Source organism: Sabethes cyaneus, chromosome 3, assembly GCF_943734655.1.
Source record: "Sabethes cyaneus chromosome 3, idSabCyanKW18_F2, whole genome shotgun sequence".
Classification (NCBI taxonomy): domain Eukaryota; kingdom Metazoa; phylum Arthropoda; class Insecta; order Diptera; family Culicidae; genus Sabethes; species Sabethes cyaneus.
This window is the reverse complement of record NC_071355.1, coordinates 85,908,696-85,928,597: the sequence shown is the minus strand read 5'-3', so window position 1 is coordinate 85,928,597 and position 19,902 is coordinate 85,908,696. Positions and strand designations below refer to the sequence as shown.

General features: G+C 38.6%; 3 protein-coding genes across 3 annotated transcripts; 2 read left to right on the top strand and 1 right to left on the bottom strand.

Moving 5' to 3' along the window:
- Positions 1-5,182: 5,182 nt before the first annotated feature.
- Positions 5,183-8,926, top strand: LOC128742151 (trafficking protein particle complex subunit 10). Its single transcript, XM_053838389.1, has 4 exons — positions 5,183-5,303; positions 5,360-7,131; positions 7,191-8,583; positions 8,644-8,926. The coding sequence occupies exons 1-4, from the start codon at positions 5,279-5,281 to the stop codon at positions 8,871-8,873; spliced, it is 3,420 nt and encodes a 1,139-aa protein (XP_053694364.1). The 5' UTR covers positions 5,183-5,278; the 3' UTR covers positions 8,874-8,926.
- Positions 8,927-12,858: 3,932 nt separating this feature from the next.
- LOC128743658 (protein claret segregational) lies at positions 12,859-15,095 on the bottom strand. The gene is made up of 2 exons (XM_053840276.1): positions 13,566-15,095; positions 12,859-13,503 (listed from the first exon to the last, which is right to left on the bottom strand). The coding sequence occupies exons 1-2, from the start codon at positions 15,093-15,095 to the stop codon at positions 12,859-12,861; spliced, it is 2,175 nt and encodes a 724-aa protein (XP_053696251.1).
- Positions 15,096-18,283: 3,188 nt separating this feature from the next.
- LOC128743200 (mediator of RNA polymerase II transcription subunit 21) lies at positions 18,284-19,377 on the top strand. Its single transcript, XM_053839730.1, has 2 exons — positions 18,284-18,712; positions 18,768-19,377. The coding sequence occupies exons 1-2, from the start codon at positions 18,671-18,673 to the stop codon at positions 19,149-19,151; spliced, it is 426 nt and encodes a 141-aa protein (XP_053695705.1). The 5' UTR covers positions 18,284-18,670; the 3' UTR covers positions 19,152-19,377.
- The last annotated feature ends 525 nt before the right edge of the window (positions 19,378-19,902 follow it).

The following is a 19,902-nucleotide window of genomic DNA, read 5'->3' as shown; positions in this document are numbered from 1 at the left end:
AGGCCAATGAAAAAAAAAAGAATCAATCCAAAGTTTTAATCGCCGTCATCATAACTCCATACCGTACGGACTACAGGAAGCACCATTTGTGCTTTAGGTAAAGAAATAGAAAAATCATCTTTTATTATCTTCAAATACACCATAATAACTCTTTTTAGGACCAGCAATGAACTCGATTAGGACTGTTTCAAACGGTTGAGGCTAATATGTTGTTTTACAGGTACAGTGTTTTACTGGATATTTCAGCAAAAAAAAACAGAAGTAAATACGTTTCGACAGAGGAAAGCGGCAATATAGTAGACCGACAGGAATCAAAAGTTAGTACATATTTTTCCTGACCGGTAGAGTGGCAGGTGCGGAACAAGCGTAGCATCCAGATGATCAGACAAACCAGTTCGAACATCCTGCCACACGTACAAACAAAAAGCAGGTTCTGGAACTGCCAACGATGGCTGATTCGTGTCGGGAATTGAGGATTACACTTTCGGTACCTTCAGTCGAATAATTCAAAATGACATCCTATGTAACACCAGCTAGACCAGTGATGGCCAAACTGCGGCTCTTGAATTTGGCCTTTGCGGCCCGCGAACTGGTTTGATAGATGGCGGACGGACACTATAGGTTGAATTTATTAATGTCAGAAGTCATTTAGGGCCGCGGATCTATTGGGGAGATCTGATTTAGCCCGCAATATGCTTGTACCGTGGCCACCACTGAGCTAGACCATCGTCAAACTATTTCCGTCAGCAGACACTGGAGCACAATAGACTTCTAAAACCGATCAGAGTCACAATTAGCAACTCCGAGACTTTGAAATATTTCAATCGTAAAATCTACTTCTACCAGCAGTTATGACGTCCTACTTGATCGGAAGATTTCGGCCGGCCTTTAAACTACCCCGAAACTACGGCATATCCAACGAACGAACGAAGTGAGTATTTAATTTTTGTCGTATTTCAATGTTTATTCAATTTTGTTCATTTCAGTCGTCTGTTATTCAAGTTGCTGACACACTACGAACGGACATAACGAAAACATCGCTCACAGTCGATGGTATTTATTATGTGGTTAATCCAGGATTTGTTGAGCAAAAAGTCTTCATCTCAAAAACTAGAATGGAACGTAAAACGCTTCCGATGCTGGTTCCAAAAATTTAGCGTACCGATTTGACCACAATGATATTTCAGCTGGGAATTAACGATTTCCTGCAGTTTGATTTTATGGATGCTCCGCTAGTTGAATTACTGTTGCCTGCTTCAGACCTATTGCACTCTTTATCTGCATTAGACAACGAAAGACAGCCGGCATGATTAGATTGCCGTATGACAGACTTTCCCTTAGAACCGAACATATATAAAATGCTAATTATGTCGGTTGTACTAACCTGTTCTGATGAAATTGATCAGAAACCAATTGTTAAATCACTTGACGGAGATCACCTTTGCTTGCCGTTTATAACAGTTGAAATAACAATATTTTCAATGCATGGTGCACGGTGGAGAATCTTATCCTGTAGTTAATTGGCATCATGGATAGGCTTAAGTTAGACGTGTTGTCTGCAGTCAAGAATACGGCATATGTCCAGAAAACTATTTCCAGGATTATCGATTTTCCCATCCGTACAGGATTCTGCTGCATAATGCCCTCGGGAGATGTTTCCAATTTATTCGAAGTCCCAATAACCGATGATCGTCATTGGATGTGCCATCATGATAAGGATTTTTAGAGTAGTAGCTACACGGGCTCGACAACTTTGAGGTAAATATTGGTATGTGTTAGTTTAGCACACGTCTAAAACCGCTTCTCATCCCAAATAGGATAACGTGAAGTCTATGCCACATTCGATTAATGTTCAGGCAGTTCAAACTAATAGGTAGCCAGTGGTTTCACTTCAGTATATTCCAGCTAAATATGCCAGATCTGACCGGCTCTGCTGCAGGCTGAACATCGCAAATTGTGGTTTTAGCCGCGGATGAATCTATACTCGGAATGCAGGTAACCACAGTCAGCAAACCTACACTGCAGAGCCACACCAAAAACGTACGTAAAATTCCTGTTAAAATTATAGTAATCTACGATATATATGTATAGACATAACCGATTGTTTGTTATTTGGATTGTGAAATAATGAGAAATCCGTCTAATTTATTTATATATTACCGTTCACATTATGCTTACTTCGAAAGAATCATATGAATCTTTTGCAATAATTGAATGTGGTGCATCTGCAAGTATACTTGAAAGTTTCTCTGCTAGTATACCTGCAGGTGCACCACATTCATTTATTGCAAAAGATTCGTTTGATTCATTCGGAGTAAGTATAACGTGAATGATCATAAAAACTATAAAATTTATAGTTGAGATGACTACGTTCATGGTTATTTCAACAATAGTTAATAACGTCATTTTTACCACGAAATTGTCACGACAACCAACTCGTCCCGTTCATTGCGTGTTTAAGATGACTATTTTCTTGTCAGCAATATCATACAAAACCTGGTCATGATAACAAAACCATTGTCATGATGACAATTGTATAGTTTTAAATTATAGTTGTCCCAACCATACATGGTCATTTTTACCATAAAATTGTCATTGCAACCAGCTAGTTCCGTTTATTTTTTTGTCCAAGATGACTATTTTCTTGTCAGTAAAACTATACAAAAAGTGGTTAAGATAACTAAAGCATTGTAATGATGACAATTTTATGGTATACAGATTATAGTTATGCCTACTATGTGTGGTCAACCGTACCATGCGTCCATTGTTCAAGCTTATAGTCGAAATAACCATGAAAATGTTGTCTAGACCAGTTTTCCCAGTCGGTTGAAAACCACCATACTTTTCTGGTCAAGCTTACCCCTAAAATGGTAGAATTTACCATGAAATTTTTCTGTGTGTACTCATTTTTGAGTGACAGCACCTTTACTCATTTTTGCGTACCCACGGTTTTTCCGAAACTGAGTAGTTTTTTACTCAATTTTGAGTAGCCGAGGTTGAGCGTGTGTGTAGGGATGTAGGAATATAGTTACTATATATATAGTTCGGCGGATAGAAAATCGGGACCCAAATAAACGTCAAAAGCGGAGCCAAAAGCTTTTCAAAATCCAAAATGCAGGAGTAATGTTAAAAAAACACACTTTATTTTCATAGAACTAGTCATTTTCAACACCCGCCAGTGATTATTTTTCGTAAAAACCTACACATTTCACCATAATTTCAAATTTAATTTCATAAATCAGGGATGCCAATTCGCCTGGTTTTCTATCCGCCGAACTATATATTGCGGTTATTTACATAAATTTTCATCCTGTTGCGGCGGTAACCCGCATCGTCAATCACCGCAAAGAGAACAAGGAAAGGTGGCCAAATATTTTTTGGTTTATAGGTGCAATTGTTACTGATGCTTTAGCAACTAAAAATACATAAAAAAACGTCTTTTAACCTTTTACATTCAAAAATATGTATTATATAAATCCATTGAATATCATAAGTATAAAAATATGTGTAAATAGTAACACAATTTAAGAAGTACGGAAAGGGGTTGCAAATATCTAAACAATAAAAATTAATCTATTTGAATGGCAGCTCTGGACAAAAGCACATCCTTCAATATTTGGCGAGGTCAGCATTGGGTGATAATGTATCGATATAACTGGTATCGATATTCGTGGACGAAATCTCGATATAGTTTTTTTTCGAAATAGTTAATTTCGGCATGCATATAACAGCTTTGTAAATGTTAACACGTTATACGGAGTGTTAAAAATAAATGTAAAATGCAGATCGTCACGTGATGCGAGCAATTTAGCTGATTATGCTTTCAGCTGAGTATACGTATCGATATGTGAAAAATATCGATTTTCAAATAACGAAAATTCGTCAGCTTCGCTCAATACAGAATTATTTTGACAGCTTGCTATGAACTTTCCGAGATTGAAAAGATTTCTTGCAATGCACAATATATAGTAACTATATGTAGGAATGCTCAGTTATGTCGTTGAATCATAGTTCGATACCTTTTTATACAAAGGGCAGAAGTAAGGAGAGGACAGTTTTTTTCTGGCTACTATTATTTCGATTGACTTTTTGTTAATTATATCCATTCTCGTTCGTGAAAAAAATGCATTGAATACATTTCCATTTGAGCTGCTTGCGAAATCGAAAACAATGGCGTAACAATGTTTGAAATAATCATTCGAACTCGATGCACGTATAGTTACTATATATAGTCAGGGTTGCCACATGCACAGATTATTCTGTGTTTAACAGATATTTGAAAGAAATCACCTGTACAGAATCTGTATGCATAGAATACAGATTTTCACCAAATTACACAGATTAAACAGATTTTTGAGCTTTTACATGAGAGTGAAAGAGACGGAAATAGTCAGCAAAATGACTCTCTATCTCTTTCACTCTCATTGTTTTGCATTGGACAGATTTTTGCACAGATATTTTTCCTTGTCGTACAGATTGTTAGATTTTTCCAACAAAAAACACAGAATTATATGTGGCATCCCTGTATATAGTTCGGCGGATAGAAAATCGGGAGCCAAATAAACGTCAAAAGCGGAGCCAAAAGCTTTTCAAAATCCAAAATGCAGGAGTAATGTTAAAAAAACACACTTTATTTTCATAGAACTAGTCATTTTCAACACCCGCCAGTGATTATTTTTCGTAAAAACCTGCACATTTCACCATAATTTCAAATTTAATTTCATAAATCAGGGATGCCAATTCGCCTGGTTTTCTATCCGCCGAACTATATATATAGTAACTATAGTTCAGTACCTACTAGCAGGGTTGCCACATGCACAGATTATTCTGTGTTTAACAGATATTTGAAAGAAATCACCTGTACAGAATCTGTATGCATAGAATACAGATTTTCGCCAAATTATACAGATTAAACAGATTTTTGAGCTTTTACATGAGAGTGAAAGAGACGGAAATAGTCAGCAAAATGACTCTCTATCTCTTTCACTCTCATTGTTTTGCATTGGACAGGTTTTTGCACAGATATTTTTCCTCGCCGTACAGATTGTCAGATTTTTCCAACAAAAAACACAGAATTATATGTGGCATCCCTGCCTACTAGGTATGCTACTATGCAACTCTGCATGCCATAAAAAATATCTTCAAAACAATAAAACATAACTTTTTGTTTCAAAATAAATCGACCAAATTTAATGTAATTTCGCGAAGATAATACAACGATTCGCGCTATACTTCGGTGTTTTTATTACATTAAAGCCGTGAACGAAAAAAGCTGAGCATGAACTGCAAGCCAATCCTTACATGTAAACAAAATCAATCAGTATTAATATTGGCAGCAAATAACTTAATATTATTGCAGATTCAGGCGATAGCCGTCTGTTTAAGAGTTTGGAACCGCATATCGTTGCGGCATTACCCTCGGATACAGCCGAATGGAAACGATCCTATGGACGACCAGTCAAGAATGTCCGCGTTGAAGCAACTTTCAAACCTTTAGATGTGACCCTATTAGAAAAATATAACGAAGGTAACTGGAGCATTGTAGATCATCCCGTACTGCACCTTTACGTGACTGAATGTAGCGATATAGAAGCATATCGAGCTTCAGTAAAAGAGGAAATCGATCAATGGTTGAAAGTCTTGACCGGATTCAATATAACCGACTGGATGATTGTACTTGTTGAAACGCTTGACATTAAAAAATCAAAAAACATTTTGCCTCGAACAACGGTTTTGGACAAGATTCGTCTAGATTTCGCATCGAAAAATGGAGATCGCTGCCTATCTGTTCTTAATCCAAGTAAATTCGAAATGAAAGGAACTGAATCATTCCGCTGCTTACTGCAACGTGTACGTCATTTGATGCTGACCGGTTACAACAGGAATATTGTCAAATATGAGGAATTGATACGGTCAAATCGTGAAAACAGAGTACAGGAGAATTGGAATTTTATCGATTACTTTCTGTTACAAGAGCAACTCGCTTTCGTACTTGAAATGCTTGGACAATATTCGGAAGCGCTGGTGCAATATGATGAGCTGGATGCTTTATTCTCTCAATTTATTCTCAATTCGGTCTATGGCGAAAAACAAAAGTGGTTGCAAATTTTTGACCAGCCGTTGTATGCTTTTCATGGTATATCCATGAATCCAGTAAAAATGGAAGAAACTCGCAGCAAAATTATTATCCAATCCGTCAATCTTCTGGAGTTTAGAAGCTATCTTTTTGAGAGACAATGCTTGCTACTAGATACCAATGGTAAGCCTTGGGAAATTGCTGAACGTTTATTACCATTTCTATTTTCCACTTTGAGGGAAATTGATGCTTTGAAGCTAGAGACCCCAGAAGGAGCTCTCGAGTGTTGGGAATTTGTATGTGCCTTGGAAGTTCTTTACCTTTGCGATAAAGTACAGGAATCGAAGGATATTTACAAGTGTTCACAGTATTCAGCGCCAATTTGGAACTTGGCAAAAGATAAATTGTACAGCTTGGGTAAACAATGCGGTTTACTCCCCGGTTGTACGCCATCCTCAGAACAACTACATACGGTAGTTCATCTCTCAGCAGGAATAGGTGACACCATTCCGGAAAACAGCCGCAGTTCGTTGCTCGAACCCGAGTCAACAGAAGGCAAGAAACCTCATTCGCCAGCACGCAAGCCAAGAAAGTCGGCAAAAGATAGTCTAAAGGAAGCATTAGGTTCGAATCAAGCCTTTACAAAGCTTTATTTAGAATTGAGCGAGTTGGCAATTAGTACCTACAAACATGTATCTAGATTGCGATCGGCTCGTTTAGTTGGACTTGATCTGGGCACTTTTTATATTACCTTGAACGAACCTCAGAAGGCAGTAGTTTTCTTCACTGATTTGCTCAGGGAGCTTAAGACAGAAAATTGGCATTTCCTTAGCAGTCAAACCTTGTTACAGCTGGCCAGTTGCTATAAGAAAATGGACGACATTGTCAGTTACACTAAAACGTGTGGCGCAATTGCTTGCTGCGTAGATTTGGAGAAATTGGTTCGGACCTTTTATTTCGATGAATTTTTAACATCGCTAAAACAGCTCAAAGCACATAGAACTACAGATATCAACGCGTTAAACGTTATAACAGTACTAGAAGATCATTTTCAGGTAAATGGGCAATTTGACAAAATAATCAACAAATATACATTTAAGTTGTGCTATTACAGATTATCGATATTAACTTAACACACAGTTCAATTGTCCAGGATGATGTCATCTTAGTAGTTTTAAAATTAGAAAGCAACTTTCCACGTGAAATTCCATGCGAACAAGTACAACTATCATTTGAAATGGATCCGAAGCAAGCATCCGAATCGCCTAATGCACAGCCCGGGCTACCGGAAGCGACGGCACTGCTTCCTATCACTTTACATCTCGACTACAAGCAAGATGATACTCTAAGCTGTGCATCGGTCGCCTGTGACAACAAGACAAAACAGCCGGTTCGTCGAACTAGCAGCACCAGGCGTCGTATATCGCCAACGCAACGATCTGATTTCACCAATTGTGTTGCCAGTGAAAAAATGGTACTTCAACCGGGACTAAACACGATCGAGCTAAAAGTGAAAGCGAAGCGCGTAGGCTCTTGGACTTTTAAACAACTGTCCATTCAAATTGATAACGTAGAATTCCTATCCGAGAGCCTCCCCACAAGTCCAGTAAATTTTGAAATTATTACCAAGGCTTCATCAGCCGTGCTTAATTTTATGAACCTTATTGCTGGTGTAGAACAGCCGGTAAAGCTAATTGTTTCCGGTGGTAGTTTTCGCTTTTCAAAAGATGCAAGTATTACGCTAAAATGTTCGAAGAATTTACGAATGCGACTTGCTAATTCAGACGAGCAATGCCGCAAGGCAAGTTTTCAACGAGAGCTCATCATTGGTTTGCACGATTTCCAATCGTTTGAAGAACGGGCCATTGATTTGGAAGCCCTATGTGACCTTCCCGGTCGGCGTGAAGAAAAACCTATCGAACAAAAGGTTGCCCTTTTGGTTCCCTGGAGTCGCAACGAAATTCTAATTCCGCTACACTTTCTTCCGGCTTTGACAGCTTCATGCCGTTTGCATTCGTCAGGTTCACGAAAATTTCTGCAGGTAATACTCAAAGGAGTGAGTGATAATAGACTCATACTAAAGAATGCGACTATGACGTGCGCGGCCGAAGGTGTCACAATCATTGACGTGAATCCCAAATCACAAAACGAAATCATCATGACTAAAAGCTTGTCTATTTCGTATCTGTATGAAATACAAGTGGAAGCACTGAAAGCAGAAAGAGAACTGCCGGTCATCCATGTCGACTATCGCATGAGTTTCGCAGACGAGAATCTACCGGAAGAACTGCGATACTATATTCCGTACTCAGTTACATTTGATGTGATGGATTACACTACATTATTCACTATTTGCGCCAAAATTGAACCGTCCGAGTTATGTCGTGTAAATTCGGTCTGTCATTTGAATCTGCGAATATCGAAGGTTCATGCCAATCCATTCTCAGATCTTATGTATGAAGTTCTTGCCGATCAAAACATGTGGGTTGTTGTTGGCCGTACTGCGGGTAATTTGACCAGAGAATGCTAGTTTGAGGCGTTGACAAATTCTGAATTTTTAATTGCAGGGGTCATTTCGATGGAAGAAGTAGAAAGTCACAGCATTACGTTAGAAGTGCTGCCGCTGACAGCTGGCTTCTTACCACTGCCGAACGTCCGCCTATCCAAGTACATTTCGATGAACAAGTCCAAAACGGACACGCATCCGCGGTTGCAACCTTTCCCCCCGGGGCAGATATACAATTCGACCAAAAGTATGCAAATACACGTTCTAGCCAGTAACAATACTGATGCGTAAAAATAAGTTAGCTGCTTATTCTCATGAAATTTATTACAACTGCAAGATTATTATGTTATTATTCCTAAAAATAAAAAATAAGAAAACTTATCCAATTTAATTCTACTATGTGTATGTGTATACACATAGTAGAATTAAATTGGATAAGTTTTCTTATTTTTTATTTTTAGGTTTCGTATTCTACTAAGACGCTCCAAAAACTTCAGTATGTTATTATTGTTATGGATATTATTATTATTAACTTTATTTATCTATATATATGAGACTGGTCACCACAAAAATGTTTGTTTTATTGTTAATTTGTTTGGCAGCATTTTTTGGATATTTGAATAGCAAGTCTTTTGAGATTACTATAGTGTCTTTTTTTGAAACTTGACTATAACAAGACTTGAACGGTCACTCAATTAAGATTCGAGTTTACTTCTGTGGCGACGATTCCCTATTGTTCTTGCTAAACGATGGTTCCCAGCTAAAGAAAGTTTTATTGGCTCTTTCGTCAGGTATTCTGCCTACATGTCCAGCCCAATGCAAACTGCTACGTTGTACATATTAACTTTATTAACAACACTTAAAACAAATCGTGATTGATATGGCTGTACTGCACTTCATTTTCTATCTCAATGCGGTTGAGATACAGTACTTCCGTCTACAATCCATGGTTAAGCATTATTAGCCGCATCTCATTTCGCTTGAGTGATTCGTAAAAAAGCAATTAAGACTTGACCCTTCTTTTTCGACAGACTTCGCCGTCTGAATTAGAGTATGTACTGAACAACTACGGAGATAGTGCAGCAATCCTACTGACTAGCAGCCCCACCCAGCCGAGACCCGAACATACGATGACTGGCTTGTTAGCTAACCTCGAAGCTAACTGGGCACTGCAGTGCAGTTAGCTTCGGCATTGAGTGATTCATACATCGTCTTAAAACCCACAAACAGATGATGAGTCTGCCAATCCTCCTCCGAAATAGATCTGTGATCTGTTTGAAGATGAACACCTGATCTAGTTGATATCATACTTACAATCACAATCCGTTTATCGAATTTTGGACCGAATTCACTAACACCCGTTGTTCTTGCAGCATCGTCAACAGCGCTCATCCAACGGGTACGGGGTGTGCCTCGAAGCCGACGGCCTCTGTCGAGTTCTTTGCTGAATATTTTTTTCACTGATTTCACATTCGGCATGCTTGCTACATGGCCAGCCCTCTATAGCCTGTCGTGTTTCACTCGCTACACAATATCCGTATCTTTGTACACTTGGTAAATTTCGTGGTTCATACGCCTGCGCTACACTCCAACTTCTAATATGCCGTCAAGGATTGATAGTAGGATCTTACGCTCAAAAACTCGACGGTTGCTCCCTTTCAACGTACACTCTTCGCGACCGTAAAATACCACCGGTAGAATAGAGCGCGAGTTTCGTTCGGAGTTGCAGGCTACGAGATCTCAGCTGGTTACGTAATCCGTAGAAGGCCCTGTTGGCGGCCGCTATCCACCTTTTTACTTCACAGCCCACATTGATGTTACATGTCACTAAGGTGAATATGAATATGAATATATGGTACTACCACCTGCCTTAGCAGAACATCCGTTCATAGCAATGAGCCTATCATGTCAAAAAGAGTTGAACATATTCAACGATTGGTCATGCTTCCCAACTCTTGTATGAAGGGCCAAAAGGGAATTGGTCAATAAGCAACATCACTTACACGTACCAGGGATTTAGAGAATCTCCTTCCAAGTGCTAAGTCACCTGAGTCAATCGTTGAATAAACCGTCTTAATGCAGAATAACTCCAGCAGGTGGGGAGAAGAGCCCGCTCATTATCCACGACGTGTTGTTAACCGGGCCAAGATTAACCCTAGAAAGTTGACTGTTTCACTCTCCCTAGGCCCACCGCTTCAAACAAGTGCTCTGATGGTCCCTCCTTCTTCCCGATTCTAGTTTATTTATGAAATGTGGTATATATGGGTAAAAATAGAACAATCTCACCAGCAGTCCTTCGAATGAAATAGAGTTGCGTCCTTTTAGTTTCCATAAGTGCTTCTAATAATTAATTTAATTTTTCTTCTGGTATCCAATATCCATGTGCAGTATTAACACTCGTATTGGCCAAAGATTTTACTATAAAGCAGTAAATGCTTCATAAGCTAAAACGAAAAAAATAATTAAAATAACTTATATTATGCTTACCAGATCGTGTGGCTCCACCGTCTGCCCAAAACCTTAATTATGAGATCAGGCAGCCGGGAACCACACAGTATCGCACCTCCTAGCTTGGCTACTCAATAGAGCATTACCGGGTATGGCCACGTGGAGGCGCTAGGTAGGGGCTTGGGATAGCTAGAGCTATATTGGACGCTACTCATTTGCCTTCCCCATTTCATACCCTGATGTTACATGTCACTAAGGTACACAAATTCATCGACTACTTCAAAAGTAGCACCACCGCAGTTCCAACAGCCGAAGGGCTCCCACGTTCACTATAAGACGCCATATACTGTCGTGAATCGCATATCAGTCCTATTTTCTATGAAGTTCCCTATTTAAATGGGACTGTTGACTGACGTTGCTTGATATCAGTTCTTGTAAATTAGACGAATGAGACCATCCTAGCAGTAGCCCGGTAATGATCAGTTGTAATCTCCGTATATGTAACAAATATCTCAAAAATATTTTTGTAAATACAATCAAACATATTTTGCAGTTTTACATATAGTTTTGAATCCTCCACAAACCTCTAACCTGCATTTCGATCATAAACAATAATTCTAATCAAATCCAAATTAAAATATACCTACTAGTACTAAAAATGACTTGTGGATATTTGGTCCCAACAGGTCATAATTTATCATCAAACTTTAACAAATTATAGTGATTTGTTAGCAATTGCTATAGCGAAAAATAGGTCATTGGAAGACTATAACATTGAACAGAACTGAAGTCATCCGCATTACCCTATTTATGCACATTGGAAATCGGAAAAATATTCCATTATCTTATCGGTAAATTTAGGAAGTGCATTCACCCCGCTTTATTAGCGCGAAATTTGGTGCAACAGTCGCGGTTTGTTATTCATCACTAAACCTTCGTCTAGGTTGTCCAAATTGGTAAAGCAAACGCCATGGATCGTACGGATCATCGAGTCGAATCAATTCCGCTTGATAATTGCCGAGAAAATCTACGTGTAACAACCGAAAAAGACGGAGACATCGAGGATAAAATTCAGAAGATTGATGTGCACAGTTTCACTGGATTAATGACCATTCTAGCGGTAAATATACAGCAGCTCTATTTGCTGATAAGTGTTGGTCCAGAATTGGGAGCCATGTTTTATCTTCTAATTACACTTGCGTCAGTTTCTGCCATTTTAGTGGTGAGATAAGTTATTAACCATTCCTGTTTTATGAATGCACAGGTGATCAAATGTTCTTCTTGTCTAGAATCTAATCGATGGTTACCTATTATTGCCAATATATGTCGATTACTTCAATATTTTGCATCGTGGTTTTGTGATCAAAAATCGTGATTCACCCATGCTGCAACGAAACAGAGAAGCTGAGCCTCAGCCAACACATTCATTGCTTTTGAATCTTTTCGCAGATTTTCCTCCTTCCTATACGAGCTTTTCTAGAAGGAAGCAAACAGAGTAAAACATCTAGAACTAATTGGTGGCCAATTCTGTATTACATTAACCTTGGGTTAAACCTGCTAATATTCGTTCTCAATCTAGTTCTACAAATTTTTGATCAAACAATGGAAAAATGTCAAGTACTTTTGAATCAACCCCTCGAGTATACTAATAAAACGAATTAACACCTACGCTGTTGTTAGAAATACGAATATATATTTATTAATCAAAAGAAATTTGGCCTGGGTTAAGAGTGACGTAAAATCAAAGATAAATACATAAATTTTACTTAAAAACTGCAACACATGTTTTCATAAAACTGATTAGAGCCACCACAAGAGAGAAACAGTCTTAAAATATATTAGAATTGTTAAGAATTTTGTTTTTGCGTACTTTCTGCAGTTTGCACGCGTTGACCTGTGAAGCAAACCGGAGAGATTTAACCGTTTCGTTAAAGCAATCCTGGAAAGGGGACACATTCACAAACATTAGCGTTTTAGAATTGCCTCCCAAGCTAGGCATTAGCAGATGTGTGAGCTTTGAGTTTCGATAGGGAATGTGTTCGTTTTTCTGCACCAATGCCAGAATCACATTGCTTAGCTCACTAAGAGACCTGTTGATGTTTTTAGTTTCGTCCATGCGAGTACTCGTCTTTGGGCTTTCTGACCCGGCCAGATCAACGAGATTGATGGTGCCCATACTTAGTTCAGTTTTCTCCTGGTGCGTTCCAATTAGCTGCAACTTGGTCACAGCATGTGATCGAGAAGAGCGCTCGTTACCAGCTGTCGCCGCCGTTGCCCGATTGGACTTGGCAATTGCCATTAGCTGACGTAACTGGTTTTTGGATCGGACAACTTCCTCGATGACGTTCGACACATAAACTTCAGTTTTGTTTTTTGCATTTGCCATACGAATTTCTAGATCTTTTGTAGTGCCCGATGAGTCTAGGAGATCGTACAGGATTTCATTGTAGATTTCAAGAAAATTGACTCGTATCTGAAAACGTTTTTTTTTTGTAAATTTTCATGCAACATCATAAAACAAATAATACTGCTTACCTCATACTCCCAGCCCAACCGTTTATAGTCTTCAATGGAGTTAAATATTAAATCAACAGTTCGGGGAATGACTCCGATGTTATCCGATATGCCATCCATCGTGTATGTTTTGCCACTTCCCGTTTGACCATAGGCAAAAATACACACGTTGTATCCATCTAATGCTGATTGTATCAACGGAGCTACATTGTCAAAAATGTCTTCCTGTGTCGTTCGCGAATGAAATACATGGTCAAAGCTAAAGTCCATACGTTTATTACTTCCATCGGTGGCGAAGATCTCCAGTGATTGTTCGTCCAGATACTTCCACGTGCACTCAAGCCTTTCCGACTCGGAAGTTAATGGTGGTCGCACTCGACAGAACACCCGAATATTGCCTCGTAAATCCATTACCGCGTTGTGCAGGTCTTTTCGTTCAATGTTGGCCTTAAAAAGCAGCTCCGACTTTTTCTCGTTATCATGCTGTAGAAACTCATTCCTTTCTTCTAACATGCACGTTTTCTCCTGCAAAGTTTTTACCATCTCGCGAAGCTTAATTCGCTCTTCGTCAGCTTCGGTGTATTGTTTTTTAAGAGCACATAGCTTTGATTCGGTGTCACTTAAACAGGATGAAAGAGATGTATTTTTCAATTTGAGATTGTCATTTTCTAGTATAACTAAACGATTACTCTCCATTAACTGTTCATGCTGCTGCTTTAGTTTTCTTAGCTCTTCCAAGCAATCGTCGTATTTCTGTGGCAGAGTTTCTAACTCATTATTCGCCTGTCTGAGTGAATCCACCTTTGCCTTGAGCGCTTGGTGCTTTTCCAACAAATCATAATAACGAGCTTTATAATCGTATGGAGGAATCCGATTACTTATAGTTTTTTTTCCAGCCCCACCACTGGATGTCGATGAATTAGATTTTACACTTGAAACACTGGAATTTACCGAAGTGGACTTAGCTGGGCCGACCTTAGGTTTGTTTGTCATTGGTGGTTTTCTTGTAACTGCTGCTGTTGGCTTCGTTCCAAACACTTTTGCAGTTGCTGAACTGGAGGCGGTCACCTTGACAGCTTTAGGTGGAATCGTACTAGCAACTGTTGATAACTGCCGCTTAACTGGATTTTGTTGGGAGTTTTTAGTGCTGACACTAGGAACAACTTTTGTTGACAAATCACCTGTGGAAAGGCTTCTTCTCAAATGGTTTTTTTGAACCTGCTTGACTAAGTTACTTTTCACCATTTGAGATACGGTCGCAGCGTTAAAATGATTTGTTTTAGCGGAAGGGATACTTTCCAAATTAGGTACAAATTTCGGTCGATGAAAGTTAGGCCTGCTAAGATCGCTTGCTGAGCGACTGCGACGTAACTTGGTTCGATTTAACATAGCAGCATTTACTAGTTCAGGTGAAGCCACCCGTTTACCGTGATAGTCCAACTCTACAGGCACATTCAGCATATCTGTTAAAGGCAGCCGTGCGTTTCCAGGCAAACTTGCCATTCCAGAAGTCTTTTTTACAAACGATGGTTTCGGTATTTTCGACTCCATATTTAACTGATCTGTAATATAAAACTCATTCACATCTTGTACATTATTGATTACACTTGAACAGTTGAATAGTTTACATTTTTCGAAATCAATGATAAACCGTATTTACGATAGTTTTTTCTCAAAAATCACTGCCTACTGCCTGTTTATAACAATTCTATGAGAAACTTAACCGTTTTTCTGTTGGTTGTGAAAGCGTCGCGGGAGAACAAAACTGTACTCACAGCATACAGCATAACCGTCAAATATTGAGAGCAGCGCTTCTTTGCGACAAGCACCAGAACTATAAGTCATTCTTGCGGCCAAGGGGTTGCCAACAGCAATGATTACTACGCACCTTTGAAAATAGTTACTTTTGATTACTTCACTGATTACCTCTGATTACCAGTAATCTATATAGATTACTAGATATTATAAAGAGATCTCTTGTGATTACTATAAATTAATCATGATTACGAATGATTCCTTAAGATTATTATTGATTACTCTACTTAGAGTGACTATATACAGAGTGGCGCCAAGTCATCCCAAATGTATGCAATGCGGTTTATCCGAGGTTTTTCTTTCTCTTTCCTGCATACGCGTTCGATAGGTTGTCTGCTCGATTGGAATGACACTGACAGATAATTATCATTCCAATTTTGACATTGTCGCCACTCTGTATATAGTCACTCTAACTCTACTGATTACCATTGATTACCTAATTAATTTGTAAATGATTACAAAAGTAATCTCTGATTACTACGCACTTTTATGCCTTACAGGAAACCCCTTGCTTGCGGCCTGATATAAACCTTTGCACGGTGCCTAACCTCAACTCTAGTTTGACGTTTTTGTGTGTTTTGTTTTGATTCCATTTGTAACCTAATTTTATTGCAACTTGGGTTTATTACTTGTAATTCGTACCACTTGTTTGCGGAAACCGGAAATACCCGACTTTTCCGAAGCAGGAAAATGATAACAGTTCTGTACAACATATATTTTTGTCCTTTTTGCAGTTGTTTGCCTCTGGGTCTTGCGAATAAGTAATCAAAACAAACCCCACAACAGTGTCAAACCTGGGAGGAAAAAAACGCACTGACATCTGCGTGCAATGCTTTATATCAGCAGAGTGACGGCAAATGTCGACCAACATTTTAAAAGGGCGGATAAGCCAACTGTCAAACGGAACGAGTGAGAGTTATTTTTTGCTGGAGCAGCATAGGAAAATGTAGAATGACTATATACAGAGTGGCGACATGTCATCCAAAATGTATGCAATGCGGTTTTTCCAAGGTTTTTCTTTCTCTTTCCTGCATACGCGTTGAATAGGTCGTCTGCTCGATTGGAATGACACTGACAGATAATTATCATTCCAATTTTGACATTGTCGCCACTCTGTATATAGTCACTCTAGGAAAATGAACTCTCACTCGTCCTGTTTGACAGTTGGCTTATCGGCCCTTTTCAAATGTTGGTCGACAAATTAAGATAGAATTAACAAAAGAGCGAATGTCGCAAGCGTAAACAAATCGAGTGAGGGTTGATTTTCCTATATTACGATTGCTGACAGCTACCGTACGCACACTATGCCGCGTATATGTACACGCGATTTGTTGCTGCTGCTGTTGGTTTTTCCATGACGTTTTTCAAACTGGGGGAAAATAAACCACCAACACAACCGCAAATTAGCAAGCTCTATATGCTGGTGCAGCAAAAAATAACTTTCACCCGTTTTGTTTATATTTGTGACATTCGCCCTTTTGTTAATTCTATCTAGAATCTGTTAACATATTTTTGTCACATCCAGCGGTTTAGATCTATAGGACAGAACGTGACACGTTCTATCGCAAAAGAGCCAATTTGCTGTCCACCTTCCTGATTGGTTGATTTTATGCGTGCAACTGAAGAAACAAAAATTCACAAGTGAAGCGCAAAAATGTTGTTGGAAAGCAAAGACTGAAACCATCAAGTTTTTCACGTTACTAGGTTTTTAAGAGTTTGTTTATGGATGCGTGTTAAGGTGAAATTAACAAAGACTGAAACCATCAAGTTTTTCACGTTACTAGGTTTTTAAGAGTTTGTTTATCGTGGCGTGTTAAGGTGAAATTAGTCGTCATCGATTCTGCAAATTTCAAAAGTAGTTTTTTTATTTGAATCAAAAATTTTGTTCATGAAAATATATTCGCTGTGTACAGGTTGGCAAGAAGAATGCGGTGAACACATTTCTATAAAAAGAACTCCTCCCGACATATTTCTGTCTTTTGCTCTCTTAAACAAATCGCTATTCTGCACTCAAAATAATCCACACGTCCTTTCCACGTGAAAAATCACGTAAATTTCTCTACAGCGAGTTACGTGACTTTCAGCTGATTGTTATTGGAAAAAATAATAACATCTATCTGATTTTCACGTTAACGCATTAGTATGCATGCAAACTACCTGAAAATCACGTAAATATTACGGGAAAAGCAGGATGGAAAATATTCACATAACTTTTCCAATGATTTCGACGTGAAATTTATTATCAATTTCCCACCCTTTTGTACGCGATGAATTATAACCGTCGCCAGAATCGTCGCGGGGGCAAATATCGTTTATTTTGTCAAGTAAATCAATAGCTTACGTGCTAGACAAGCATAATATACACTTATAACTTACACTCAAAATAATTTTCACGTCGAAATTACGTGAAAAGTTATGTGATTATTTTCCATCTAACTTTTCCCGTACTATTTACGTGTATAATTTAACGTAGTTTGCATTAGTATGCGTGCATTTACGTGGAAATCAGATAGATGTTATTGTATTTTCCAATAATGTTCAACTGAAAGTCACGTAACTCCCTGTAGAGAAATTTACGTGATTTTTCACGTGGAAAGAACGTGTGGATTACTTTGCGTGTACATATAGCCAAGCAGATTCTCTCTGCGATGATTTCAAGCAATCAAAAAAGTGAGCAGCGCGTTTTGTTACCAAAGAAACGGGCAATATTTTGAGTGTGCTTCACGCAAACTCGAAACTAATATAGGTGTCTCCACTGCGGCGCCGTCATAGCGAGAATGGATATGACTCAATTTGATGTTCAAATAAGTAAGCGTGTTTTATTTTCTGGAACTGACGTTTTGTTTTACATCCTCTCTAATCTGCAATCTTTACCAAAAGTATCTCGGAAGCTGTCATTTTATAGAATCCAATCGTGTCTATCTAGTGGCGTGCAAGTTTTTCCACAAATTGTGATTTTTATCCGGCAGACGTCTTTGCCGGAAGCCTTTCGGAGTTTTTCTCGCACAAACGGATGAAAGATTCGGCAGGGAGATGATCTGCGACTCGATTAATCTGTTATAAATTTGAATCACCACTTGTTCTACTGCTGTGTCCAACTAGCAGCCTATACAGGTTGCGCATCCAGTTTTCATTTACTTGCTGAATTTCCTCCAATAATAGAAGCACATAACACTCGTATCGCTGCACAGTGGCATCCTCTTTTGCCCCGTAGCCTTTTCTGTTTTTTTATTTTTCTTTTTTTGTGTTGAATCTTTATTTCTGCCAAAATTGACGAGGAAAAGCTGGATTATTCTATCGTCTTCGAAGCGATGGCTGACCGATTAACCCAGCTTCAGGACACAGTGAATCAGGTTAGTGTTTCAGTGGATTATGATTTTATTATCTAAAAAATGATTACCGTTATAGCAAGCGGAACATTTCTGTAACAGCATCGGCATCCTGCAGCAGTGTTCTGTTCCGAGCAAATTTCCCGGTTTTGAACGAACCGGCTCTCAGACGCCTCAGCAAAATCAACAGGAAGACTACGCACAACTCTTCTCCACATTGATCTCACGATGTGCCAAGGACATCGATACCTTAATCGAATCTCTACCAAGCGAAGAAAGTTCAATTGAACAGCAAGTGCAAGCTCTGAAACGGCTTGAGATAGAGAATCAGGACTCAGCGGAAAAACTAGAGGAAGTCGTGAGGAAAGGTGAAATGTTACTAGAAAAAATTCAAGCCGCTCTAAGCGATATCGCACAGTCACAACTCGATATGCAGTATTCCTCATCGCCGAAAAAGCAATGATCGAGAAATATAGCTGTTTCGTGTTAGAACACTTTTTACTTGCCATTCAATGTGTCGTGTGGTACACGAGTTATGGCAAAGCAAAACTATTCAAAGGATATAATTTATATCCAGTTTCCTTGTATCATTTCGTTCTGTTGTGTACCGTTTTAAGAAGTGATATATTTACACATAACGAGAACTAATCGCAGCTTGAGCATAAGATGACTAAAGAGTAAGATAAAATACCACGTCAATGCGCGTCTTATTATCTCAAAGTAGAAAGTAATGAGATTAGTCATTTCATGTCTTTTTCTGATGATTTTCACCACTGATACAACAGTACTCCGTGTTCAGCATCGAATTGCGGTACCATGCAAGCACCATTTTCAAAACAGTGCCTAATTCCTAACAGTTGCAAATTTTTCATAATTATTGACAAAATTCTAACTATTTAAACAATTTAATCACTACATTTGATGATTTCATATTATGAAAATGGTTTAAATAGCTAGAGTTCTGTCAATATTTAAGAAAAATTTGCAACTGTTCAGAATTAGGCACTGTTTTGAATATGGTGCTTGCACGGTACCTACTTTCGTTTTATGACGAACTATTAGATTCGATCCCTTCCACTTGAAATAGAGCATATCCTGTTTAGTAAATACTTTGTGAATTTCCAATATTTTGATCAGATCATCTTCCGTGTTCGAGATTAAAAACAATAAAACCATATAATCTTATAATCAAATGAAAGATGTCACGGTTTACG

What these genes read in the sequence shown, in the direction of transcription:
- LOC128743658 (XM_053840276.1), bottom strand. Translation starts at nt 15,095, where the DNA reads ATGGAGTCGAAAATACCGAAACCATCGTTTGTAAAAAAGACTTCTGGA. An exon ending in GGTTGGGCTGGGAGTATGAG is followed by an intron (nt 13,504 to 13,565) that starts GTAAGCAGTATT and finishes AAACGTTTTCAG; the next exon opens with ATACGAGTCAATTTTCTTGA.
- LOC128742151 (XM_053838389.1), top strand. Translation starts at nt 5,279, where the DNA reads ATGAACTGCAAGCCAATCCTTACAT. An exon ending in CTGCAAGCCAATCCTTACAT is followed by an intron (nt 5,304 to 5,359) that starts GTAAACAAAATC and finishes ATATTATTGCAG; the next exon opens with ATTCAGGCGATAGCCGTCTG. An exon ending in TACTAGAAGATCATTTTCAG is followed by an intron (nt 7,132 to 7,190) that starts GTAAATGGGCAA and finishes GTGCTATTACAG; the next exon opens with ATTATCGATATTAACTTAAC.
- LOC128743200 (XM_053839730.1), top strand. Translation starts at nt 18,671, where the DNA reads ATGGCTGACCGATTAACCCAGCTTCAGGACACAGTGAATCAG. An exon ending in TTCAGGACACAGTGAATCAG is followed by an intron (nt 18,713 to 18,767) that starts GTTAGTGTTTCA and finishes TTACCGTTATAG; the next exon opens with CAAGCGGAACATTTCTGTAA.